The following is a 21,832-nucleotide window of genomic DNA, read 5'->3' on the forward strand; positions in this document are numbered from 1 at the left end:
TTATAAACTACATGTCTTTTGTGTGCAGAAATCTTAATGTGTTAATTGCTTCAGCATGATTGACATATCAAGGAAGTAAAGACACAAAGTCACGTTGTTTTTAAAGAGTAACTCCCGGTACACCCACGCTGAAGGTCCTTTGAGTTCCCAGCAGGATGCTGCTCCCTGCTCTGTCTGCACGCACACGCGTCACTAAGCAGTTTGTGTTCCACTATTTGCAAATGTTGGTTTAATGCTGTGATGCGGATCTGTCTGCTGTTTAATCTAGGGAGAGATGGGGTTGCCAGGTCTGCGAGGCCTAGAGGGAGCGCCAGGCAAAGGCTTCCCGGGAGAAAAGGTAATCCATAATCAGCCAGGTATTATATTTACAGAATCTACAAGGGTATCCTGATTGCTGTTTGTTTAACATGAACAAAGTTGCTTTGTATGAATAGCCCTTGCATGTGGGTTCCTTGAAGGTGCAAGTTGTAATAACTGGCAGGTACGCAAGTAGTTACTTGGAATTAAGTAAGTAATTACAGTACATATTTACATATCGGTATTGACAATGTCCTCATTGACTTACGCAAGTACATGCAATGTTGACTTACTGGATCACTGGTTTCCTTTTGAATTCAACATATACCTACCTATTACAGTACCAGACATGCTGGGATGTAAGACGTCACGTGCATGTGTTTTTCCACAGGGGGACAGAGGTGACCGTGGAGCGAGGGGACTTTCAGGGTCTCCAGGCCCCGTTGGACCTGCTGGAGCTAAGGTATGTGAAATACAGGTTACGCCTAAGTACTGTCAAAATAAGGATAACTACTTTATTAATCCCCTGGGCGGATATACACACCCACATAGGACACACACACACACACACACACACACACACACACAGGACCCATGCAGTTGGAGAGTTGTTAGAGTGGGTCAGGGTCCAGTAACTGCTAAGATGGTAGAAGCAGAAATCCAAAGCATGACACTGAGCAGACATCAGTAGGTGACATCACAAATGCGTTGTCGTGTTTTTTTCTGAAGCCTCTTATCGAAGCTGTTTTACTATGTCTAAAAAAAAGTCGTGGTACATGTTTGCTTTGCTTTGATTGTCTTGACACATGCATTTACCTGCTGACCGCGTGATGTCATTTATTAATGACCCCTTTGTTTTCAGGGAGAGCCCGGGAGTCCAGGGATGATGGGCCTACCTGGACCGGCCGGGCGTGGCTTACCAGGACCAAAGGTGATGGCACACACACACACACACACACACACACACCACACACACACAGCCAAAACAAACAGCCATGCTGACTAAAAAGCTTAGTCCTGTGATCGAGTGATGGGTGACATTCATATTGTTGCACAGTTAAACATGCATGGTGCTCACAATCATCTACATTTAAACATCATTTCAAACATGGACTATGTATCCTCAACCACAAACTGATGACTGATGACTTAGTCATCTCTGTGCCAAACTTGCAGCATAGGCAACTAAAGCTTTTTTCCTGCTTACTGTACTGTCACTTTTCAATTTCACGTTCACCTATTACCAGGGTGCGATTTGTGATCTTTTTCCTAAACTTAACTAGTGGTTTTGGTGCCTAAACTTAACTGTCATTGCTGCATGACGCTGACTTTTTCTGGCCCCACTGCCACTGTCCCTGAAAGGAGCGTCATCTGGCGGTACCTGTACCCGACTCACAGTCAGCTGTTGGCGGCTGAACAACAGCCGCTGGTAGCCGGCGTCCCGGAGCTCTGTAGAGGCTGAATACAACCAGCAGCTGCTGCTGGGATTTTATCGTTCAATGGCACTATGTGTTCACGTTACAGCCTTTAGTTAGTTTAATTCTTCTATTTTAGGTATATAATACATGGTCTATTGGTTAAGGAGCATTGATCACTTTCAGGGGTACATTTTGTCTCCACCGGGGATAAAAATAATTCAGCAGAGGCAGGGATATGTAGACCAGAAAGGGGGAAATCCCAGAAAATGGCACCCTGCCTATTACACACGCAAGGAACTAAATGATGTGGTCACATGGTGAGACCAACTTAAAGGTGCCCTGTGGAGTTTTCTTCAGCAACAACAAATCAGAAACAAACGAAGGGCCCTATCTTGCACCCAGCGCAATTGACTTTGTACACCGACGCATGTATCATTCCTATTTTGCATCCGACGCACAGCGGACTTTTCCCTCCACAGACGCACGTCGGTAAATTAGGGAATGAACTTGCCCTCCCGGGGGCGGTTCAGCAAAAAGAGGAGGCGTGTTCTGGCGCAAACGTTCCCTAGTGCTATTTTGCAGTTTCAGAAAACAGTTCCTCCACAGACCAGGAAAAACCTAGTCTAAAGTCAGTGGCGCGTTATTCAGATGCTATTTTAAGGGCGCATGCTTGGTCGTAATGTAGAGTGTGCACACCACGCATACACTTTGCTTCTCTCATCTCACGGACCCAGCAGTTCCCATTTTTGCAAACCATACAAGGAAAAATATGACCTTGTTTTAGACAACATTTCCATGAATCATGGACGTGTTGATGACATAAATGAGGAAATATTAGAGGACTTAAGGAGATGTGATGTTGAACTGCATGTGCCGATGCCACTTAACCCAAATGCCCCAGCAGCAGCACTGGAGAGGAGAGACAGAAGAGCTGCATCGTCTATAGTGAGGTCATCTCGGTCTAATGTTAGACTACATTGCAAAAACATCACCATGCATTCATAACCTCGTGATTCAGTGAGAGTGAGCCCAAAACATAGGAAAGTATGTTTTTGTGACGTTTCTTTATTTACATTTTGTCAAAAAGAAAAATCAATAGCAAACGTCGGTCTCCTCGGCTGTGAACCGCTCCTGGCGTGCGCCCATGGATGTATTAAGAGCATGCGCCTAGGAAATCCACCATTACAATAGCAATCCGCCATGGAACAAGCGCGCCTGCTCTTAAAGGGAATGTGAGATAACGCTCTGATTGTTTTTTTGCACGTTACGCCCAAACCACACTTATGAGTAATGTAGCTACTTCAGACCATTTTAGATTTGATACAGGCTATATCATGATTTACTGGAAACAAAACAAGCAATTCTATGCGAAATCCGACATCCAGCACCCCAATATAGGCCAAATGGAATGATCTTTTGTTTAATAACCACATTAGGGCTGCAACTAACGATTATTTTAATAATCGATTAATCTGTCGATTATTTTTTCGATTAATCGATGAATCGGATAAAAATCTAAAAAGCATTAATTTACATCAACTCAATACATACTTACATACATACTTGTTGTTTTAGTTAATAGTTGTGTAAAGGTAAGTAACCCAAAGAGCAGATACAGACAAAACACACACACACACACACACACACTTGAAGCTTATTCATTAAATTATTACCATCATTGTAGTAAGTGCAAGTTAAGTTCATTTGTACACCACATTTAAACACAGCTTAAGATGACTAAGTGCTATAAAAGAACTTTAAAATGAAATTAAAAAGTACAACACACACAAATATATACGTCAACAATAACTGATATGGGACAAAGCACAGAATATATACATGACAATAGATTGAAAAATGAATGGGCCAAAAAAGGCGAGTGAATAAAAACGTGTCTTTAGTCCTGCTTTACTCCTGTTATTAACGAGCTAACGCTAGCTTGTCATGCTAGTCAGCTGGATAACGAGTAAACACCACACCAGCACCACTGGAGGGACGTTACGTTCCTCACTTCAAAACGGAACAGAAGTAGGATTGTGTAGTGACTTTACCCTGCTGTTGAACTCCCTTCCTCCTCATCAAGGACTCCACCATGTTTACGTTTTAGGAGGTGCTGAATCATCACCGTGGTGCGCCCGTGCCATGCCATGTCGCTTTTGCTTATCTTGCAATTAACACGTTTTTGATGTATGTAGTGTGAAAGCTCCCACACGTTGGATGACTTAGGTCGAACTGATTTCTCTGCCTCCGCCGTGTGTTTCAGAACGTTACGGGTCTCTCCGGTCTCTCTCCGTATTTCCTCTACCCCCGCTCTGCTCTTTTTTTTTCCTTTCGCTCCGCGCCGCTCCGCACGGCACTCACCTGAATTGCTTTTATCTCCGCGACTGAGTGGCGTGTCGCGCGACACAACGAATCGATAATGAAATTCGTTGCCACCTTTTTTAATAATCAAATTTTATCGATTCGTTGTTGCAGCCTTAAACCACATTTTCAGACTGTGAGATTGGTCGAATCAGGCTCCTTAGATTGAATCGCCAAATAGTCGACTATTTGGATTCACGCATACAATATATATGATGAATATAAATATTTCCAAGACACATGCAATGATCATGTCATGCAACTGCTGAATGAGGGTACTGGCACATTGTATTGGTCCAATTCAGGCACTGTACATAAAACAAAACACAATTTTGAGGGGGTATATAAGTATATAGATTGTATTGCTTATATTATGAGCCATAATAGTGGGTTGTTTGTTCACTTGTCCAAAAAAACAGGGGGATCCTGGGCCTGTAGGACCAGCTGGACCTGTTGGAGAACATGGAGTAGGAATCATTGGCCCGAAGGTAGCATCTATCTATCACGCCTCATTACTTTCCCCGATACTTTAATAATGTAGGGGGTGAATGTTGGAGGTCAGTTAAATCACATTACAGTATGTTTGCAATATACCCACCTGCAGTTCAGTATATCTTTTATACTTTCTAACTGTTTGTCCCCCAGTATTTTGACTGTTCTTCTGCTCTTCCTTCAGGGCAACAAAGGAAACATTGGACCTGTGGGGCCGCCAGGAATGAAGGGAGAGGGCTTCCCAGGACCACAGGTGAGAGGAAACAGCCATCAAAAATGAGGAGCACAGTTGAATGATCCTCATATTCAATGCGTGAGAAAGACTTAGGTTTGTGGATGAACATCTTTTCCTTGATCATTAGGGGCTGCCTGGCTTACCTGGAGTGCAAGGAGAGATGGGACCTGAAGGGAAAGGACTACCGGGAGCTAAGGTGGGGCACAAGTATTCAGGGTTTCCCCCAGAAAAGTTGTTTAGCCCGGTGGCAAGTGTCTTTTTTCAACGAGGGCCCGGTGCGGGCCAGTCCCAGACTGATGGCAGCATTAATGTAGAGCCCAACAGTTTCTGTGATAACACAATCATGGAAGGAATCGCAAAATTGAGAATTTAAAAACGCTATAATCAGAATCAGAATACTGTATTGATCCCCTCAAGAGGAAATTAATTGGTTGCAGTTGCTCACAGTCAAATTCAAGGTAAAATAAGAGTAAGAAAAGAGCAAGTTAATAAGTGTATAAAGTAGCATAGCTACAGTAAGAAACAAATAAAAACGTTAAGTAGAAGTAAAGTGAGATTAGGTTACAAGTAAGATTAGGTTATAAAGATTGTTTCAAATGGAATGTTCAAATTCTGTTGTAGTGCAGTGTCAACATGAATACAGTACTAACATAAATAAGTACAGTGTGTATAATAAGTAGCAGCAGTGAATAAATAACACATTTTGCACGTTACTGATAAATTATCCCGCCAAGTAATTATTGTACATACTTGTCCAAGACTTTTGAGATGTGATGTGTGCTGTGAGTCCAGTTTTGACATGTATAACACTTAGAGGGAGGAGCCACAGGCAGGAACGACATCCTGTGGCGCTCTGTGATGCATCGTGGGTGTCTGAGTCTGTCGTTGAAGGTGCTCCTCAGACTGACCAGTGTATTGTGGAGTGGGTGGGAGGAGTTGTCCAGGATGGAGTGTATTTTGGACAGCATCCTCCTCTCTTGACACTGTCTTTAAGGAGTACAGCATTAAGACAGACGTCTACATTAAGTCATTAGTAAAAACTAACGTTACGTCAAGTTTCCAACCGAGCCGCCCCACTGTAACTGTAGTTTTAAAAAAACATCTTAAAATACATTCAAAAATAATTCTCAGTGGTTTAGGCCTGGTGGAGGTCAACTGAGGCACAGTGGGACACCAGGCTTACAATAGACTTTACTTCATGTATTTATGAAGTGTTAGGAGAGTCCTCAGAGGGACATTCACTAAGGCTCATAGGAACTGTAGTGTCATTCAACATACCAGAGTGAGAAAATAGGATTTTATTTTTTATTTTGAAATATTTCTACACAGTAGCCATAGCATACTACTGTACAAGCCTGAAGCTGATTCACAGAAGACCGTCTGACTATCAGCTTCCACACAAGTGGAGCCAAAAAAATATGACCTCCTCATAAATGTGCATATGGTTGTGAAAGTCATAGCAGGCCCAATTGAAACAGATACTGTTGACCTGTGTTTATTGTTGTTGGAAAGAGACAATAGCAGAAATGGAACAAACTAAAATGTGTGTAAGGTGCTGTATAAGATGGATAAGTAGTGGGACATATTTTTATTAAGTTTCTCTGTTTGCCAGGGTGACAGAGGCTTGCCAGGTGTGCCGGGGCCATCGGGCCCTCCTGGAGTTGGGCTTTATGGACCGAAGGTCAGTGTGTGTACATGCAGTCTGAAAGGAGTTAAACAACTTCTATTGTTCCTAGAAACCATTTCCACTGCATATCATGATTTTAGCCGTATAACTTGAGTTGCTGTGATGTGTGGTATTCCCAGGGCTCTACAGGGCAGCCTGGCCCACCAGGCATGATGGGGCCTCCAGGAGAGGGCATCCAGGGACCAAAGGTAGGCCATAAAAACACTTAACACAGGCTGGTATAATGTCATTCAAGACAATGGGATCACATCTGTATTCAAACTAGGGTTGGGTATCGTTTGGGTTTTTTTCGATACCGGTGCTAAAACGATACTTTTAAAACAGTGCCGGTGCCTAAATGGTGTCTGAAACGATACTTTAAAAAAAGATTTTAAAAAAAAGGAAGAGCACAAAACGACAGTCGGCTTGTTTATTGCTAAGGCCATATGGTCTAAATTAAATGATCGAGCCCGGCCCGGGTTCGGGCCGGGCTCGGTCACATCAGCGCGATAAGGCATTTGTTGTAAAATGGTGCTGCGGCTTCTTGACCTTGACAGCTCAGTGTGTGTGTAAAGTGGGCAGAAGAGAGATAGAGAAAGAGGAAGCAGACGTGTAGATGTGACCGGAGCAGAGTTGGTGGAATAAGTTTAAGTTTTGTACACAGTATATGCGGTGTCCGAGATAAACCCCAGACTGAAAGCCAAGTTCATTCATCTGCTCACCAGAAACAGGATTTTAATCCCAACGTTATTCGTTTTATAACGTCGGCCCTGGAGGTAACCAGTCTCTCCTGGTTTTCTGATCACGGTCAGAAACAAAGCAATCAGGAAAGGTTAACACATTGAACATTTTAAATTAAACAGCTTATTAACGTGAGCTTGTTGCCCCGTGTGCGCTGATGACCTCATCTGTTGACATTTCCGAATGCCTTCCTACAGTTGTTTAATTAAAGCGTGCTTTCCACACAAACAAACGTAGGCTACATGTGTCATTAGTATGAGAAAAAAATGAGATTATACCTGTGTCGGGCTCGGGTCGGGCTCGAACACAAATTTCTTAATGCCTGTCGGACCGTGTTTAATCCAGCTACTAGCTGTTAACGGTAGGCTAACGTAACCTGCTGTCAAGTGTAGTGTTAACTAGCGTCACATGCAGCGATGCTTCTGTTGCTTCTAACCTCTGTTTCGGAGCATCAGAGGGCAGCGGAGGCATTTGAGTTGCACCGGAATGAGGCACTGAAATCCACGTTGCTATTCGGTGCGGTAGATACCGGTAGTTTAGGCACCGGGTTTCGGTACCCAACCCAAATTCCAACTGTATCATGTTGTTCACCAAAGGTGGGTTAGGTACTTTTTTTTTTGAGGATTCAGCACCCAGCTCTGGTGGAGCTGAGCGTGTTGATAGGTTGTCCCTGTTGAGTCGTACGCCTGTGCTGTTACATCAAACCAATCAATCTGTGGTGTTTCATTCAATGGGAAGGACTTCCAGATACATCTATATGCTGATGATACTCTTGTCACACCAACAAATTCATCCATCTTTATTCTTAGGGAGAGCCTGGGTTTCAGGGGCCAATGGGCCCTCGGGGGCCACCGGGGGATGGCCTTCCAGGGGAGAAGGTAAGAACAATACAGCTACTGCATGTGCCAGTGGCTGCATGGCCTGTGACATATTGCCTCTGATTAGCAGTGCTCCAAATTTTCTGTACTAATGGCTGCTTTTACACACACACACACACATACACACACACACACACACACACACACACACACACACACGAACACGCACACACACACACGCACACGCACACACACACACACGCACACACACACACACACACACACACACACACACACACACACACACACAGGGTGACAGAGGCATTGCTGGAGACCGGGGAAGGAAAGGAGACAAGGGAGACTATGGAGAACCGGGATCTACTGGACCAATGGTAATATAACATGTCCAGTCTTGGAATAACTTTATATAGTAATCTCCTAAGCAGTTCCTCAAAAGGTCTGTGATGATCACAGTTCTCTGTGAATGATTTGTTTTTCAGCTATAATTTGTTGTGGGACTCAGTTTCTTTTTCTTCTTCTTTTTCTTTTTACACAAAAGTGGTGCGTATTTCTCCATTTATATTTTTTTTATTGTTTAATCTCTTAAACCGCAACTGTCAATATGTATGTTTTTTTTTTATTGCATAGTTTTAAAAGTAATTGCAGGAAGCTTTATAAATATGTGTGTTTCCATCCACCTGTTTGTATAGGTATTTGCACAAAATTCACAAAAATAAATTTGCATAGAAAAGTTGCTGTATCGATAGAATCAAATAACAGCGACCAAGCGCAATTGAAACAGACTTAGCGAATAACTTTTGATGTACATAAAGAATTTCAAGCATTTCTTGTCACTGAAGAGACGGAAATGAAAACATCTGCGTGGACCAATATGGAGATTGTAACCTCCCTAAATGAATACGCATATCCAACATAAATGTCATATTTCCATTTTGTTTTCCACATTGTTTTCCATTGTTTGACATTTTACAGGAGCTCTTTTAATGACATCATCTCATTGTGCTCTCTTTTTTTTAAATGGTTTAATGAATGGCACCTAGCAGGATAATTTATCTCGATGAAATAACTCCTAATATTCACGGTTTTGGATGGAAACAAACATTAATTAGCATGAGCGGTGATATCAGAGCGTCCCTTACAACCCGTTCTCACTCCCAACTCGTAAAATACTGACGCTTGGTCCGTGTCTCTCAGCTTCAGATACCGACGCAAAATTCACCCTTTAGCGTCTGTATGGGACACACCGGGCAGAGCTGCAGCTCGACCGCGGCGCTGTAAGATGATGATGATGATGATGATGATGATGATGAAGAGACACAACAGTAGAGGTGTGAAAGACCTAAAATCTGCGTAAGGACGCAGGTTTGGGGGATGGATGTGTCAAACAACACAGGACTTTCACCCAGGAGACCGGGGTTCTAGTCCCGCGTGTCACTGAAACGTACATTTTGGAACCCCACCCACCATCTTTTCCTAAACCTAACTGTCCCGTTCTTGTGTCGCATGCCAGATAAACGTACGTCCCGACCAAGCGCGTCAAAACGTGACGACAAGAGTCTCGACCCAGAGCCTCTAAATATGACGCTAAAGGGCAAGACGCCAGTCCCGAAAGTGTCAAATAGTGACGCCAAGAGTCCCGACCAAGCGCATCTACGTATGATGCTAAAGGAGACTTTTTGCGTCAATAACAAACGCCAAAAGGCACCTGACCAAGCGTCTCTTTTTGACGCGATGGGAGTGAGAATGTGTTGTCTCTTACATTAGCTCACTGTGTGCTTGTCCTATAGAGATTGGCCCACACTCTGTTATCATTCCACTTCCTAATCAGAGTTTAATGTTGCAGGGGAGGGCTGGAGAAAAGGGAGAATCGGGACTGACGGTGAGTAAAGTGACTGGCACAAATGACACTGAGCTTTCTATCTTAACATTGAAATTTAAGACCTGTTTTCTTCTTTGTCTTTTTTGTTTCTGCACACAGAGAGAAGAGGTCATCAGGATTATAAGGGAAATCTGTGGTAAATTACACGTTTTATCAAGTTTTGCAGCAGTTTAATCATCAGTCAAAAGTAATTGTTTATGTGTTGCTTAGTTTGGAGCTAATGTGTCTAATAAATGTAAATTAAGTCGACAAAACATTAGAAACATCTTTATGATATAATGCAGTCCCACTAAAAATGCTTTGAAACGTAGCATAGAAGTGAGTGAAGACAAAAGCAACTTAAGTTAAAGTTAGTGAGCATAAAGAAAAAATCCAAGGCACTGGTGAAATGCCTTTATTACATGTGGCACATTCTAAGTAGAATAAGATTAAAAACAACAATGTGTTCGGCGTCCAGCCTTTAGCAGGAAGTTATAGTAAAGGTGAAAACATAATGCATCAGGTGTGAGCAAATCAGCAGGTGCAGACATTTGGTAATCAGGGTCAACCAATCTACTTTGTAAAACAGTGTTCCCTTATAGTGCGTTCCATTTGTACTCGGAAGTCGGATTTTCCGAGGTCAAAGTTAGAAACACGCCCCCTGACCTCGGATTTCCGAACTCAGAACTCGGACGACCTCGCAGTACCCTGAGCTCAAAATCTAACATGGCTGCCCCCTGCATCAACAGTTGTGAAAGCTGTAGTAACCTACAGTTATTAGCACTTCTGTCTTTTTCTCATTAAATCAGTCCTACACACAGTCTTGTCCAACTTCTGTCTGTGGTCATGTTACGCTGTTTGTATACAAAAAAAAAATGCGTTGTTATCAACTGGTATTGCTAACAATAGCTAACCTGGCTAGAGCTAACCCCACAATGAAAATCTGACTTGTAAATGGAACGCATTTGATTCGGGTGTGACGTCATTCCCAGCTCGGGCTTCTGAGTTCCGAGATAAATGGAACGCACTATCCCAGTCCATCCCAAATTATGAATGGGGTCAGCAGGGGGGGCAACATCCCCAAAAGTAAAAATGTGACTTTTCTCTTATCAGGATTAAAAAGGCATTTTAACTTTTATCCAAAAAAAGAGTGCCTTGGATTTTTTTTTAATTCTCACTGGATTTGTTTATGCCCCCCGTCCAAAGAGCACAGTCTTATTTTCACAAAGACCAGTTCCAAGAAGCTCTCCAGTGCTTCGGTTTTTCATTTTAAGTTAAGCAAAGTCCGAACAGACATTTGTAATGTAAGTTATGTAATGATTATTCCAGGATATTGCCTATTGCTGCGTATTTTGTCAGAGATAGTACTTACAGTGTTACATAGCTTTGTTTTGCATTGGTTCATGTTTTTGTATACCTTTATAAATGTATATAATGTATCTCTGACGTCTGTTGCCCAGGCTGTGGTCTCAAGTGCCGAGCAAGCCCTCTGGAGCTGGTATTTGTGATCGACAGCTCCGAGAGCGTGGGACCAGAGAACTTTAAGCTGGTGAAGGACTTTGTGAACACCGTCATCGAGCAGCTGCCTGTGAGCCGAGACGCCGGTCGGATCGGCGTGGTGCTCTACAGCCACGTGGACATGGTGGTGGTCAGCTTGCAGCAGCAGCTCAGCCAGGACGACGTCAAGGCCGCCGTCAGGAAGATGCCGTACCTCGGCGAGGGCACCTTCACGGGCAGCGCCATTCACCGCGCCAACCAGCTGTTCCAGGCCTCGCGGCCCGGCGTGAGGAAGGTGGCGGTGGTGTTAACGGACGGCCACGCCGACGCCCGCGACGTCATGCAGTTTGAAGAAACGGCGACGGAGGCCCACACTGAGGGGATCGAGATGTTTGTGATAGGAGTCGCGAACAAGACGGACCCTCTCTATGAAGAGTTCCAGGCTCAGATGGATGTTATTGCTTCTGACCCTGATGAAGAGCACGTCTACCTCATAGATGACTTCAGGATGCTCCCCAGTAAGCACTCAATGTCACCTCACGCCTCAGACAAACCACAACCACACTGTTGACTAGGGTTAGGCATTGTTTTGATTTTAACAATTCTGATTCCAATTCCGATTCTTCCTTTCAAATCCGGTTCTTATCCATTCTGCATTCCGATTCTTTGAGGGGTGGAGTTGAAACAGGTCACATGCTTATTTCACAGAATCACAGATAAGAGAAACATTTTTTTGGATTCCATAGTTTTACCGGGCTTTTTCAATGTAAAATAAAGCCGCACAACACAACAAGCGCCTGGAAATATGGTGGTCTACGGAAACCAAAATGGCGAATAATGATCGGATTCAAAACCAAATTTTTCCAACGGTTCCATTGGAATTGTAATTTTTGAAATGATTCCAAGTTGGAACCGGATCTCGATGCCCAATCCTTCTGTTGACCAAGGGCGTAGAGGACACGGGGTACGCGGGGGACATGTCTTTCCATGTCGGTGCCCTCCATCCCCCACACTTACAACACGCCTGAGTGGATTTGAACGCACCATAAGTAGGCGAGTGTGCACGTTACTCAGGTTGCGTCAGTTGATTGAAAGACTCATATACATGTAGGCAATAATAAAATAATACATAATAAAAATACATACAAAAAGGTATAGGAAGGAAAACTCATTAAATGCAAAAATTAAGATCAGTGTATATGATATAGTATGGTATATGAATAGTGGCATTAGAATGTGCCAGAGGCCACCAAATTTGGGGTATTACGGCCAAAAACTCAAAACATGTTTATGTCAGTCAGAACAAACAGTAGAATGACAAACTCCATAAATATTATCAGTCACACCTCCGTTTGTCCAGTACAGAATCACTATGAAGGGCTGTGCATAATGTGCTGACATAACACTATTATAACTGTTGTGAAAGTGAAAATGAACAGTACTTTGACATTAGCCAAGGGGGGTATAACTTACTACTACTTTGGTGTATTATTAATCCTCCTTACTATTATAAATCTTTCCTCTGTCACTTCCTGTAAAAAATATTCTTTCTAATTATGTTGTTCATTTTGGTCCAGCTCTGGAAAGCAAAATACTGAGTCGGATTTGTGAGCAGGATGACACAATGGCTTTTCTACCAAACTCTGTCTTTCCACCGATGGAAATCCACCGGAAGGCTCCAGAAGGCCGCCGCTCCAAAGAGTTCCCAGTCGAGGAAAACATCCAAGTAATGCTGCTTTAATCTCGTTTGGAAAAATGATAGATAGACAGAGTACTTGAGAAAACTGTCTTCAGGTGATGAATGTGACAAAACACCTTGTTTTGAAGAACCACTTGACCTCACATTTGTATGTGTATGTATGTCATTATTTAGTTAGAATGCGTCCCCATGTAGGACCAGGGTGCAGTTTTCTGGGGGGGGGGGGGTCTACATATCCCTGCCTCTGCTGAATTATTTTTAATGAATAGACCATGTATTATATACCTAAAATAGAAGTATTTTAAACTAAGTAAAGCGCTGTAACGTGAACAAAACAATCCCAGCAGCAGCTGCTGGTTGTATTCAGCCTCTACAGAGCTCCGGGACGCCGGCTACCAGCGGCTGTTGTTCAGCCGCCAACAGGCGACTGTGAGTCGGGTACAGGCACCACCAGATGACGCTCCTTTCAGGGACCGTGGTAGTGGAGCCAGAAAAAGTCAGCGTCATGCAGCAATGACAGTTAAGTTTAGGCACCAAAACCACTAGTTAAGTTTAGGAAAAAGATTGTGGCTAAAACACTCCCGAGGCAAATATTTTGCTTTCGCTGCATAGTGAACTCTGCTCTCCGGCTTGAAAGCGCTGTGTTTTATGTTGACACCACATTGTGTTATTTTATTTTGAGATTATTTTCCATATTGAAGATATTGAAGTTCACAAATTAGTGTTTTGGCATGGCTGGCCGAGTGGCACTATATCCATGGTGGTATTGAAGGGGAATTTAATTCTTGCATGTTTTGAAAAATGATCGAAAAATAATTATATATATGAATATGCATAAATATGACCCCATTTCATCATTATTACAGCAATCGAGCCAGTCTGGACAGAGTCCTTTAAACAAGTCTCTGCAAGCTTCTTTTCATTGTTTATTGAAATGAACAGTGGCTGCAAAGAACAACAGACTGCATTGTAAAAAAAAAAAAAAAAAAATAGGGCTGTCAATCGATTCCAATATTTATTCACGATTAATCGCATGATTGTCCATAGTAAGTCCATAGTAAATTAATCACACATTTTTTATCTCTAAGTTTTTAATGCTGTTATCAACATGGGAGCAGACAGATATGCTTGCTTAAATCAAATGTTTATTATTATTGCAACAATCCAAAACATTGACCAATACTGTCTAGAATATTCTTCAGAATAACCCCAAGGTACTGTATGCCGTGTGTTCATGATCATGTCACTCTTATGTAGATACCTTCAAGTAAAGTGTAACCCAATTTTTTTACAAAGAAATCCAGAGAATTTCTAGTCCCTGCTGAATCATCCGCAACCAGCCAACTTGAGCTAACGTTAGCTTTGTAGAATAACCCCAAGGTACTGTATGCCGTGTGTGCTTGGCCAGCACGTGGTAGGCCTATTTGAGACTGGACTACTCCCGTGGTAACTCGGTTCACATCGACAGTACATGCAAATAACTAGTATAATATAATAATCTTGTGAAGAGAACCATCTGGATGGGCTTTGAAACTTAACCTGCCATTCAAAAGACCCTTTTCTTTATCCATTTCTGCTCAAGGAGGTTTGCTTCTGCTAGCCGTCCACAAGGTTACTGCTAGTGGTGGGCGGATCGATCCAAATATCGATAATATCGATACCAACGTTGGTATTGATATTGATCAATACCAGCATAATGAGATTGATACTTTAGTTTCAGTTTCTCTCCAGTATGCACCGCTGCGATTTCATCAAAGAGGCGACCTGGCTGTCGGTGTCTGTCCCGCTGCTTTCAAATACCGCTCCTGTCACAGCGCGGAGCAGGTACACTTTGCTCCTCCTCCCCCCTCTTCCAATTTGATGTCACGTGACTCAGCGGCGCCAGGCAAACAAGCAGCCAGGCCCGATGGCGGCCAGAAGCACACACACACATACAGGACAGAGACGGGGCAGAAGAATGGCAGAGAGGAAGAGGAGCGCTGTGTGGCTATATTTTCAGGCCGAAGATGAAACAACGGCAAGCTGTATAATTTGTAAAAAGGCTGTAACATACAGTGGTAACACAACAAATGTATTCAAGCATATGAACATTTTGTCCTGGGTTCTTATTATCAAAATGTTAAATCACTAAAACACTTAGGCTAAAGGTCATGAAAATTCATCCACCTTAATGTATCGTATCGGTATCATATCGGTATTGGTATCGTATCGGTATCGGCGATACTGGCCCTGTATTTACTTGGTATCGGATTGATACCAAATATTGCACACCACTAGTTATTGCAGCATCACTTCCTGATTTCCCAAACCACGGAGCGGCTGAGGCCCAAATCACAGCGCTTGTGCGTTAAATCGAGCGTCAAAAGAATTAGTGGCATTAAAAAGGAATTTGTGTTAAGTCGTTATTATAAGGTTAATTTTGGCAGCCCTGGAAAAAAAATCAAAGGTTTGCCCTATAAGAGTGTCTGATCTGAGCTCCTCTACTCCCAGCTTGAACTCCCGGTGGAGACAGTAACCGCCCCGACTCCACTGTCCCACGAGGCACGGCGGCCCGACGGGAACCTGCTCGATACTGAGCCCTGGAACCAGCTGCCGGACATCACGCTGGGCTCTCCTGGGAGCCCCGGGGCCATCTCCGTGGTGGGTCTTGAGACTCCCACTGACTGGCTGTACGAGGCTGAGAGCACAGAGGCTCCGGCCAGCGCTCCCCCTCCCCCGCTGACACACTCAGCGCTGCCAGGTAAACACAGGTGGACTACGCCTTCGGTACATGACACTTAAATCCGACTTCTTGTATTGCATACAAAAAGATGACAGGAACTCAAAAGTTGTGTTCACCACATGTTTAGTTTGGTTCACCACCTCCCTTTCTCATTCCCTTTGGTTAGATAAGTGAAACTAAACAGACCGGGACAGAGTTCTTCCTCACCTTTTTTCTCTTCATTTATTTTATTTTGTTTAAGTTTTGGGGTGACCATGTCCATATCTTTTGTGATTATTTGTAAATGATGAGAACAGATTCAGAAATGTATGGTGGAATGTATTTCATAACTAGTTCAATATTTAGATATTTGTTTGTTACTTCATACTTCATACATTTCAGAGGGAGATATTGTAACTTTTATTTCACTAGATTCATTTCATAGTTTCCAGTTTTAGTTACTGTAGTTACTTTTGTATATTTAGATTTAAAGCTACAGTTGGTAACTTTTATAAAGATGTACTTTTATCACATTTGCTCAAACTGTCACTATATCCTGACAGTACTACATGAATCCGATAATCTGTGGGGGGAAAACAATCCCGTCCCTCTGCCTCCCCCTGGTTCTCCTAATGGCATAAGGAAAACATAATAACTCGTCTAATGTGCTACTGTCATGATGTAGTGACAGTTTCAGCAAATACGACAGTTAGTTTTATAAAAGTTAGCTACTGAACCTTTAACATACACAGATCAACGTAATCAATTTATACGTGCGTTTGATTATGTACAAAAGTAAAAGCTCCTTACACATTAATGCATCTGAAATAATGATCCAATAATATCATACATAATAATATAACACTCAAGGGTGTACTTTTACTTTTGATACTTATATTTTACTGATAATACGCTTGTTCTACTTCAGTGCAAGTTGTAAAAAAAGTTGAAAAATTGTAGTATTTCTACTTATACTAAAGTAAAGGATCTGAATACTTCTTCCACTTTTGAATAGATTATAAGGAGCTGAGCTTTACAATTTGGAATGTGTAGGGAAAAAGTAGTTCCGCATGCTAGACCTATCTCCACAGCGCTGTGGAGCAAGGTCTGGCTACTCCACGCATACATTCTGGGATAGGAGGAAAAACGCTCTGGGTTGTTTGCATTTCTTTAAACCAATCCCAATGGTCTTCGCCGCTAAGCTCCGGACCCAGCGATGTTGGCTCTCAGGAAGGAACTTTTCTGGTGGAACATTTCTATCCTGCAAAAGAAAATGCCACATATAATATTAAATGAAGTTAACTGTTGACACAATACAGTAACGTGAGCTATTTAAATTAGCTGATACATGGTTAAATCTCATTGGCTCTTACCAGTGTATCTCCGTGTGTACTCCTCCACAGCAAGCCCACCAATCAGTCCCAAAACCTCCCAGTTAGAGAGGAAATGTCCTAAACATATTCTTTGTAAATCTTTACAATCATTATCTGAAAGAACCAAGCAGGCCTGTCTTGTTGCACCATCCACATTTACTTTAAAACTTGCCATTTTCAGCGTGTAGCTCGCCAGCTGGAGGTTGTTGTTGTTTCCCGACGTGAACAGAGTTTGAGAACGGCGACACACAGAGAGCGTACATCCTGCGCGTGGATGTCAGGCTTTATCCTGGAAATGTACTTCTGTTGATCCAGACTAGGAATGAAGTAACTAGTAAAGAGTCCACTTAGATTCAGCCAGGTTGTTTTTCTTCAGTGTCCTCTGTTTGAACTTTATCTCCATCACTCCAGGGTGTGTCGGCAGGTTATGATCTGCCACGTGACAGAACAGTGAAATGCAGTTGAAATGACGGTAGTGGTTTATTCATCTAAGCCAAACAACTCATTTATTGCACCCTTCTTGTCCTTCCAGATCGGGGGTGCAGTCAGCCTCTGGACCCAGGTCCCTGTCGGCAGTACGTAGTCCGGTGGTACTACGACCCCGAGGCCAACTCCTGCGCTCAGTTCTGGTACGGAGGTTGTCAGGGCAATGCAAACAACTTTGAGACTGAAGCCGGCTGCAAGAATTCCTGTGTCTACACGTAACAGACTGTGAGTTTGGAGAGAAGGGTGTGTGCAAAGCTAACATGCTCCATTACCACTGAGGAACGCAATAGACTGATGAAGCAGGCCAGCAGCTGCTGCTGTGCTCTCACTCTGAACCACACGGTGATGAAGTCAGACTTGGCCCTCCTCAGTGTCTCTCAGGCTACGTTCACACTGCAGGTGCTCCTGCTCAGTTTTGAACTGCTGCACATGTACTAACTGTCTGATCATTTGGACAATACTTCTATCTGCTCTTGGATTTAAACCTAAATATATAACTCAAAAATAATACAAGCTGACAGGAGTGTCACAGGGCTGGTTCAAAATGTTGTCCCCAAACTCAAATGCTTTTGTTTTTCCTTTCTTTGTTGTTGCCTCATTGTCCTCCATGCAAACACTAAGCCTAATTCCTCTTTACACTGGACTGGAAAAACCAGGGGCATCACAAAGCCACGTCAGCTTCAACAGTGGTGATCCTGGGTAACTGATATCACAAAGCTGGTTTACTTAAGCTCTTCCAGCACATTCAAATTCTTCAGTACCATGAGTAGAGAACGTACTATAACAGCCAAAACATATACATATTGCAGTGTAGCGCAGCTATTTTTATTCTGCCACCCGTATTATTCAATCTGTCCGTTCACCCTACTCGTTGCAGCGATAGTTTCGGCGTCTCCTCTATTTTTTATGCGATACACGAGTGAATGTGTCGAGCCAGGCAGGTAATCACGTACAGGAAGACCACAGTGCAGCCGGATACTTTACAAAAATATAACATCTCAATGTAAAACAGCCAGGTTCATGGTGATTTGGGCTGTCTTGACTTCTCACAGCGAGACACGCGATCAGGCACACGGAGAGAGAGACTGACGGACGGACAGAGAGAGTCACACACACACACACACACACACAGCCAAACACAGCCACATATAGCCACATACAGGCTACAATTACCACAGTTTTCCCCACTCATCATGTGTCTTTCTATCAGAGAGAGAGAGAGAGAGAGAGAGAGAGAGAGAGAGAGGATCGCTTTGTGACCAGTGCGTAGAAATACGTGTGAAAGGCCAGGCACACGATCAGGCACGTAGCTACGCTACGCGACACTTAACGCGGGCGGTGCGTTCCCAGTGTAATATCACTCATCTATCTTTAACCACTTATCCGGGGTCGGGTCGGGGGGGCAGCAGCCCCAGCAGGGGACCCCAAACCTTCCCTTCCCGAGCCACATGAACCAGCTCTGACTGGGGGATCCCGAGGCGTTCCCAGGCCAGGGTGGGTCCTGGGTCTCCCCCCTAGGCCTCCTCCCAGCTGGACCCTCCTGAGCTTCCCACCCTATCGCTAAGGGAGACGCCAGCCAAACCCATTTTGGCTTCTTGTACAATATGATCTACAATATGGCATGCGATAAACCACAAGGAGAATAACCCAATATACTGTCATCGCAGAAATTGTATAGAGTAGCTGTAGAAAAATGAGGAATATCCAAATATTAAATGGGCCGTTATAAATATTGTCGCATTAATTAGTGAGTACGGAGTAGATGATACATAGATGGATCATTTTCCCTTCATGATTAACTTAAAGACAAGATTTGAATGCCTGATACGGTCTGTCTGAGTGAAACATCAGATTTATATTCAATTTAATAAGCAGTGTGTGCCATTCATTAGTCTGTCAGTGTGGTAAAGTCCCTCGGTCTGTTTTAAACCCAGAGTCTTCTATCTCTCACATTTGATGTAGTTATATCATTATTATGGAACAGCAAAGTGATTCCACTGATGTTATTAGTCATCACTCTATTGTTATGGCAGTATGTATGTCCAGGTCGGGATAGGAATAAGGTCTTCCAGGGATCTGATTGGTCAGTAGTCAGGCTGTCAGATCTGAAGCTAACCTGCTCCTGTGCAGGTTAGCCGTGCAGCATAGGTTACCATGGTGATCTGCCCCGGTTAAAAGGGATCCAGCTTTGTGATACCAGAGTTCAAACCAAAGATAGTTGACTAACCCACTAATCTCACTTTGTGATACAGACCCCCGGACCAATCAGCTTTAACTCCCCACTGATTTCAGCGCACGGCTTTTCTAACCCAGTGGTTCTCAACTTCGGGGTCGGGACCCCCCAAGGGGGTCGTGAGATAATTTCTGGGTGTCGCCAGATGGTTGGGGAGAAAAACATGAAATACAATTCTAGACTGGGGAATGGTTTTCTATTACTGTGTGAGTTTAGTACATGTCATGTGTTGTATTCAGAGCGTCGGTTGTAAACCAGGAGGTCCTGGAACACAGTAAGGGGTCTGGAGGCGGGTCAGGGGGAGAGAAAAAGACACAAACACATCAAAAATCCACAGAGCCTGGAGCACATTGGACAAGGCTCGGTGCTTTTTGTCTGACTTCCCAATGTTTGCTCCCAGTCAGTGCCGTCAGGTTAGCAAAACCGGTTCTACTTCTTCCATGGTCTCACAGACCTACTGTTCTCTGAGATGATAAAATCACTAACGCCTGACACATTTTACATATTAGGCGTGGGACTCACCAGAGGCCTCACGATACGATATCATCACAATACTACACGATACCAATTTCAAATGATGTCCCCAAAGGAAACTTTGTCAACATCTGCTTTATCTAAAAAGATAAATGTCTCTTCAATTTTATTACTGCAAAATGGGATTGTCAAGCAGACAAACTGACCAACACATTTATAATAAAAGATCGATACTTGGCATCTGTGTATCTATACACTACGTATTACAGCGTCTCTACAAACCAGACTTCATTTCTTTACATTTTAGACCACAGAGGAAGACTGTCATGTCTGGACGTTAAGTATGAAGCTACAGCCAGCAATTCAATTTGATTTATTTGTATTTATAGGGTCAAATTATAAGTTATCTCAGGACACTTTACAGATAGAGTAGGTCTAGAGAGTATTTCCTATGAGTGTGGTTGGTCGCAGTCTGAATACCTAACCCTTCGCCAGAAAGAAAATAAGAGGATTTCCCAAAACGTCAAACTATTCCATTAAATCTAAACAGCAGAAACGATTTATGGAGGCGATGGAACCACATTTAAACCAGGAGGTGGTTTAAACAGCACCCCTGAAAGTGTCCCCACAGCGTCGTCGTGTTGGTCACTCCCGTGTGAGCAGGATTTCATGGAACAATGGTCCAAAAATAGCAACAAGGAAACAAGACAGAGTCAGCTATAGAATACCAAAGCCCCACCAGACAAAGAGATTTCATTCATCAGTTTATTCAAACATTCTGTCTATTCCAGGCAGCCTGGCAGGACTCACAGGTGTGAACAGACAACGTATAGAGCGGGGGTGGAGCATGAGAGTCACACCAAGGGCCAGACATGTAGACAGAAAAAGTCAGGCATCTTTGACTGTATTACGACATGTCACTTTTTCTGACATTTGTCACATTTTTCAGAATTTTTGTAGCTTTTCTTCAACTTTTTTGTCAACACAAAGCCCATTTTTGTCAACACAAAGCCCTACCAAAGTCAGAAAAGTTTCTTAGCCATCATAGGGTTTAGCAAATCAAGCAAAACTAGATTACATTTTTAAAAGCAGCTAGCCAACTCTCAGCAACTGGTTTCACAGCCTGGATATGAAAACTCTCTGCTTCTAAAGTCAGCAAATCTGACTACTTCTGCTCTGAGTGTCGCGTAATTACAGTTTGAAAAACAGTTTCCTGTCTGTCCTTTTGGTTTGTCCTTTGGTTTGGGGCCGGATTTGGCCCGCAGGCCTTGAGTTTGACACGTGGTAAGGAGTATATATGTTTCTGTCTATTACTATGGCAAATCATTTCTGAATTATTAACATTGTGTGTAAATCTAGTGATTTTAATGATATATTGCAGTAAGAAGTAGGTCATGACATTATTACTATATATATATAAAAAAAGAGCACAGGGGCAAAACATCAGAATTGAGGCCCTGTC

The 21,832-nt window shown here is 43.1% G+C and overlaps 1 protein-coding gene across 2 annotated transcripts in view; it reads left to right on the forward strand.

Annotated features, from left to right (window-relative positions):
• Positions 1–18,322, forward strand: part of col28a1a (collagen, type XXVIII, alpha 1a) — a 43,899-nt gene extending 25,577 nt beyond the window's left edge. For both annotated transcript variants that reach the window (XM_031279328.2, XM_035992871.1), the window contains exons 20-35: positions 269–337; positions 689–760; positions 1,160–1,228; positions 4,496–4,564; positions 4,753–4,821; positions 4,931–4,999; positions 6,416–6,484; positions 6,610–6,678; positions 8,020–8,088; positions 8,340–8,420; positions 9,893–9,928; positions 10,028–10,064; positions 11,368–11,922; positions 12,982–13,130; positions 15,594–15,843; positions 17,710–18,322. In XM_031279328.2, coding sequence (XP_031135188.1) covers positions 269–337; positions 689–760; positions 1,160–1,228; positions 4,496–4,564; positions 4,753–4,821; positions 4,931–4,999; positions 6,416–6,484; positions 6,610–6,678; positions 8,020–8,088; positions 8,340–8,420; positions 9,893–9,928; positions 10,028–10,064; positions 11,368–11,922; positions 12,982–13,130; positions 15,594–15,843; positions 17,710–17,882 — 1,905 coding nt within the window. In that variant the 3' untranslated portion in view covers positions 17,883–18,322. The remainder of the gene's footprint in view (positions 1–268; positions 338–688; positions 761–1,159; positions 1,229–4,495; positions 4,565–4,752; positions 4,822–4,930; positions 5,000–6,415; positions 6,485–6,609; positions 6,679–8,019; positions 8,089–8,339; positions 8,421–9,892; positions 9,929–10,027; positions 10,065–11,367; positions 11,923–12,981; positions 13,131–15,593; positions 15,844–17,709) is intronic.
• The last annotated feature ends 3,510 nt before the right edge of the window (positions 18,323–21,832 follow it).

This window comes from Sander lucioperca, chromosome 16, assembly GCF_008315115.2.
Source record: "Sander lucioperca isolate FBNREF2018 chromosome 16, SLUC_FBN_1.2, whole genome shotgun sequence".
NCBI lineage: Eukaryota > Metazoa > Chordata > Actinopteri > Perciformes > Percidae > Sander > Sander lucioperca.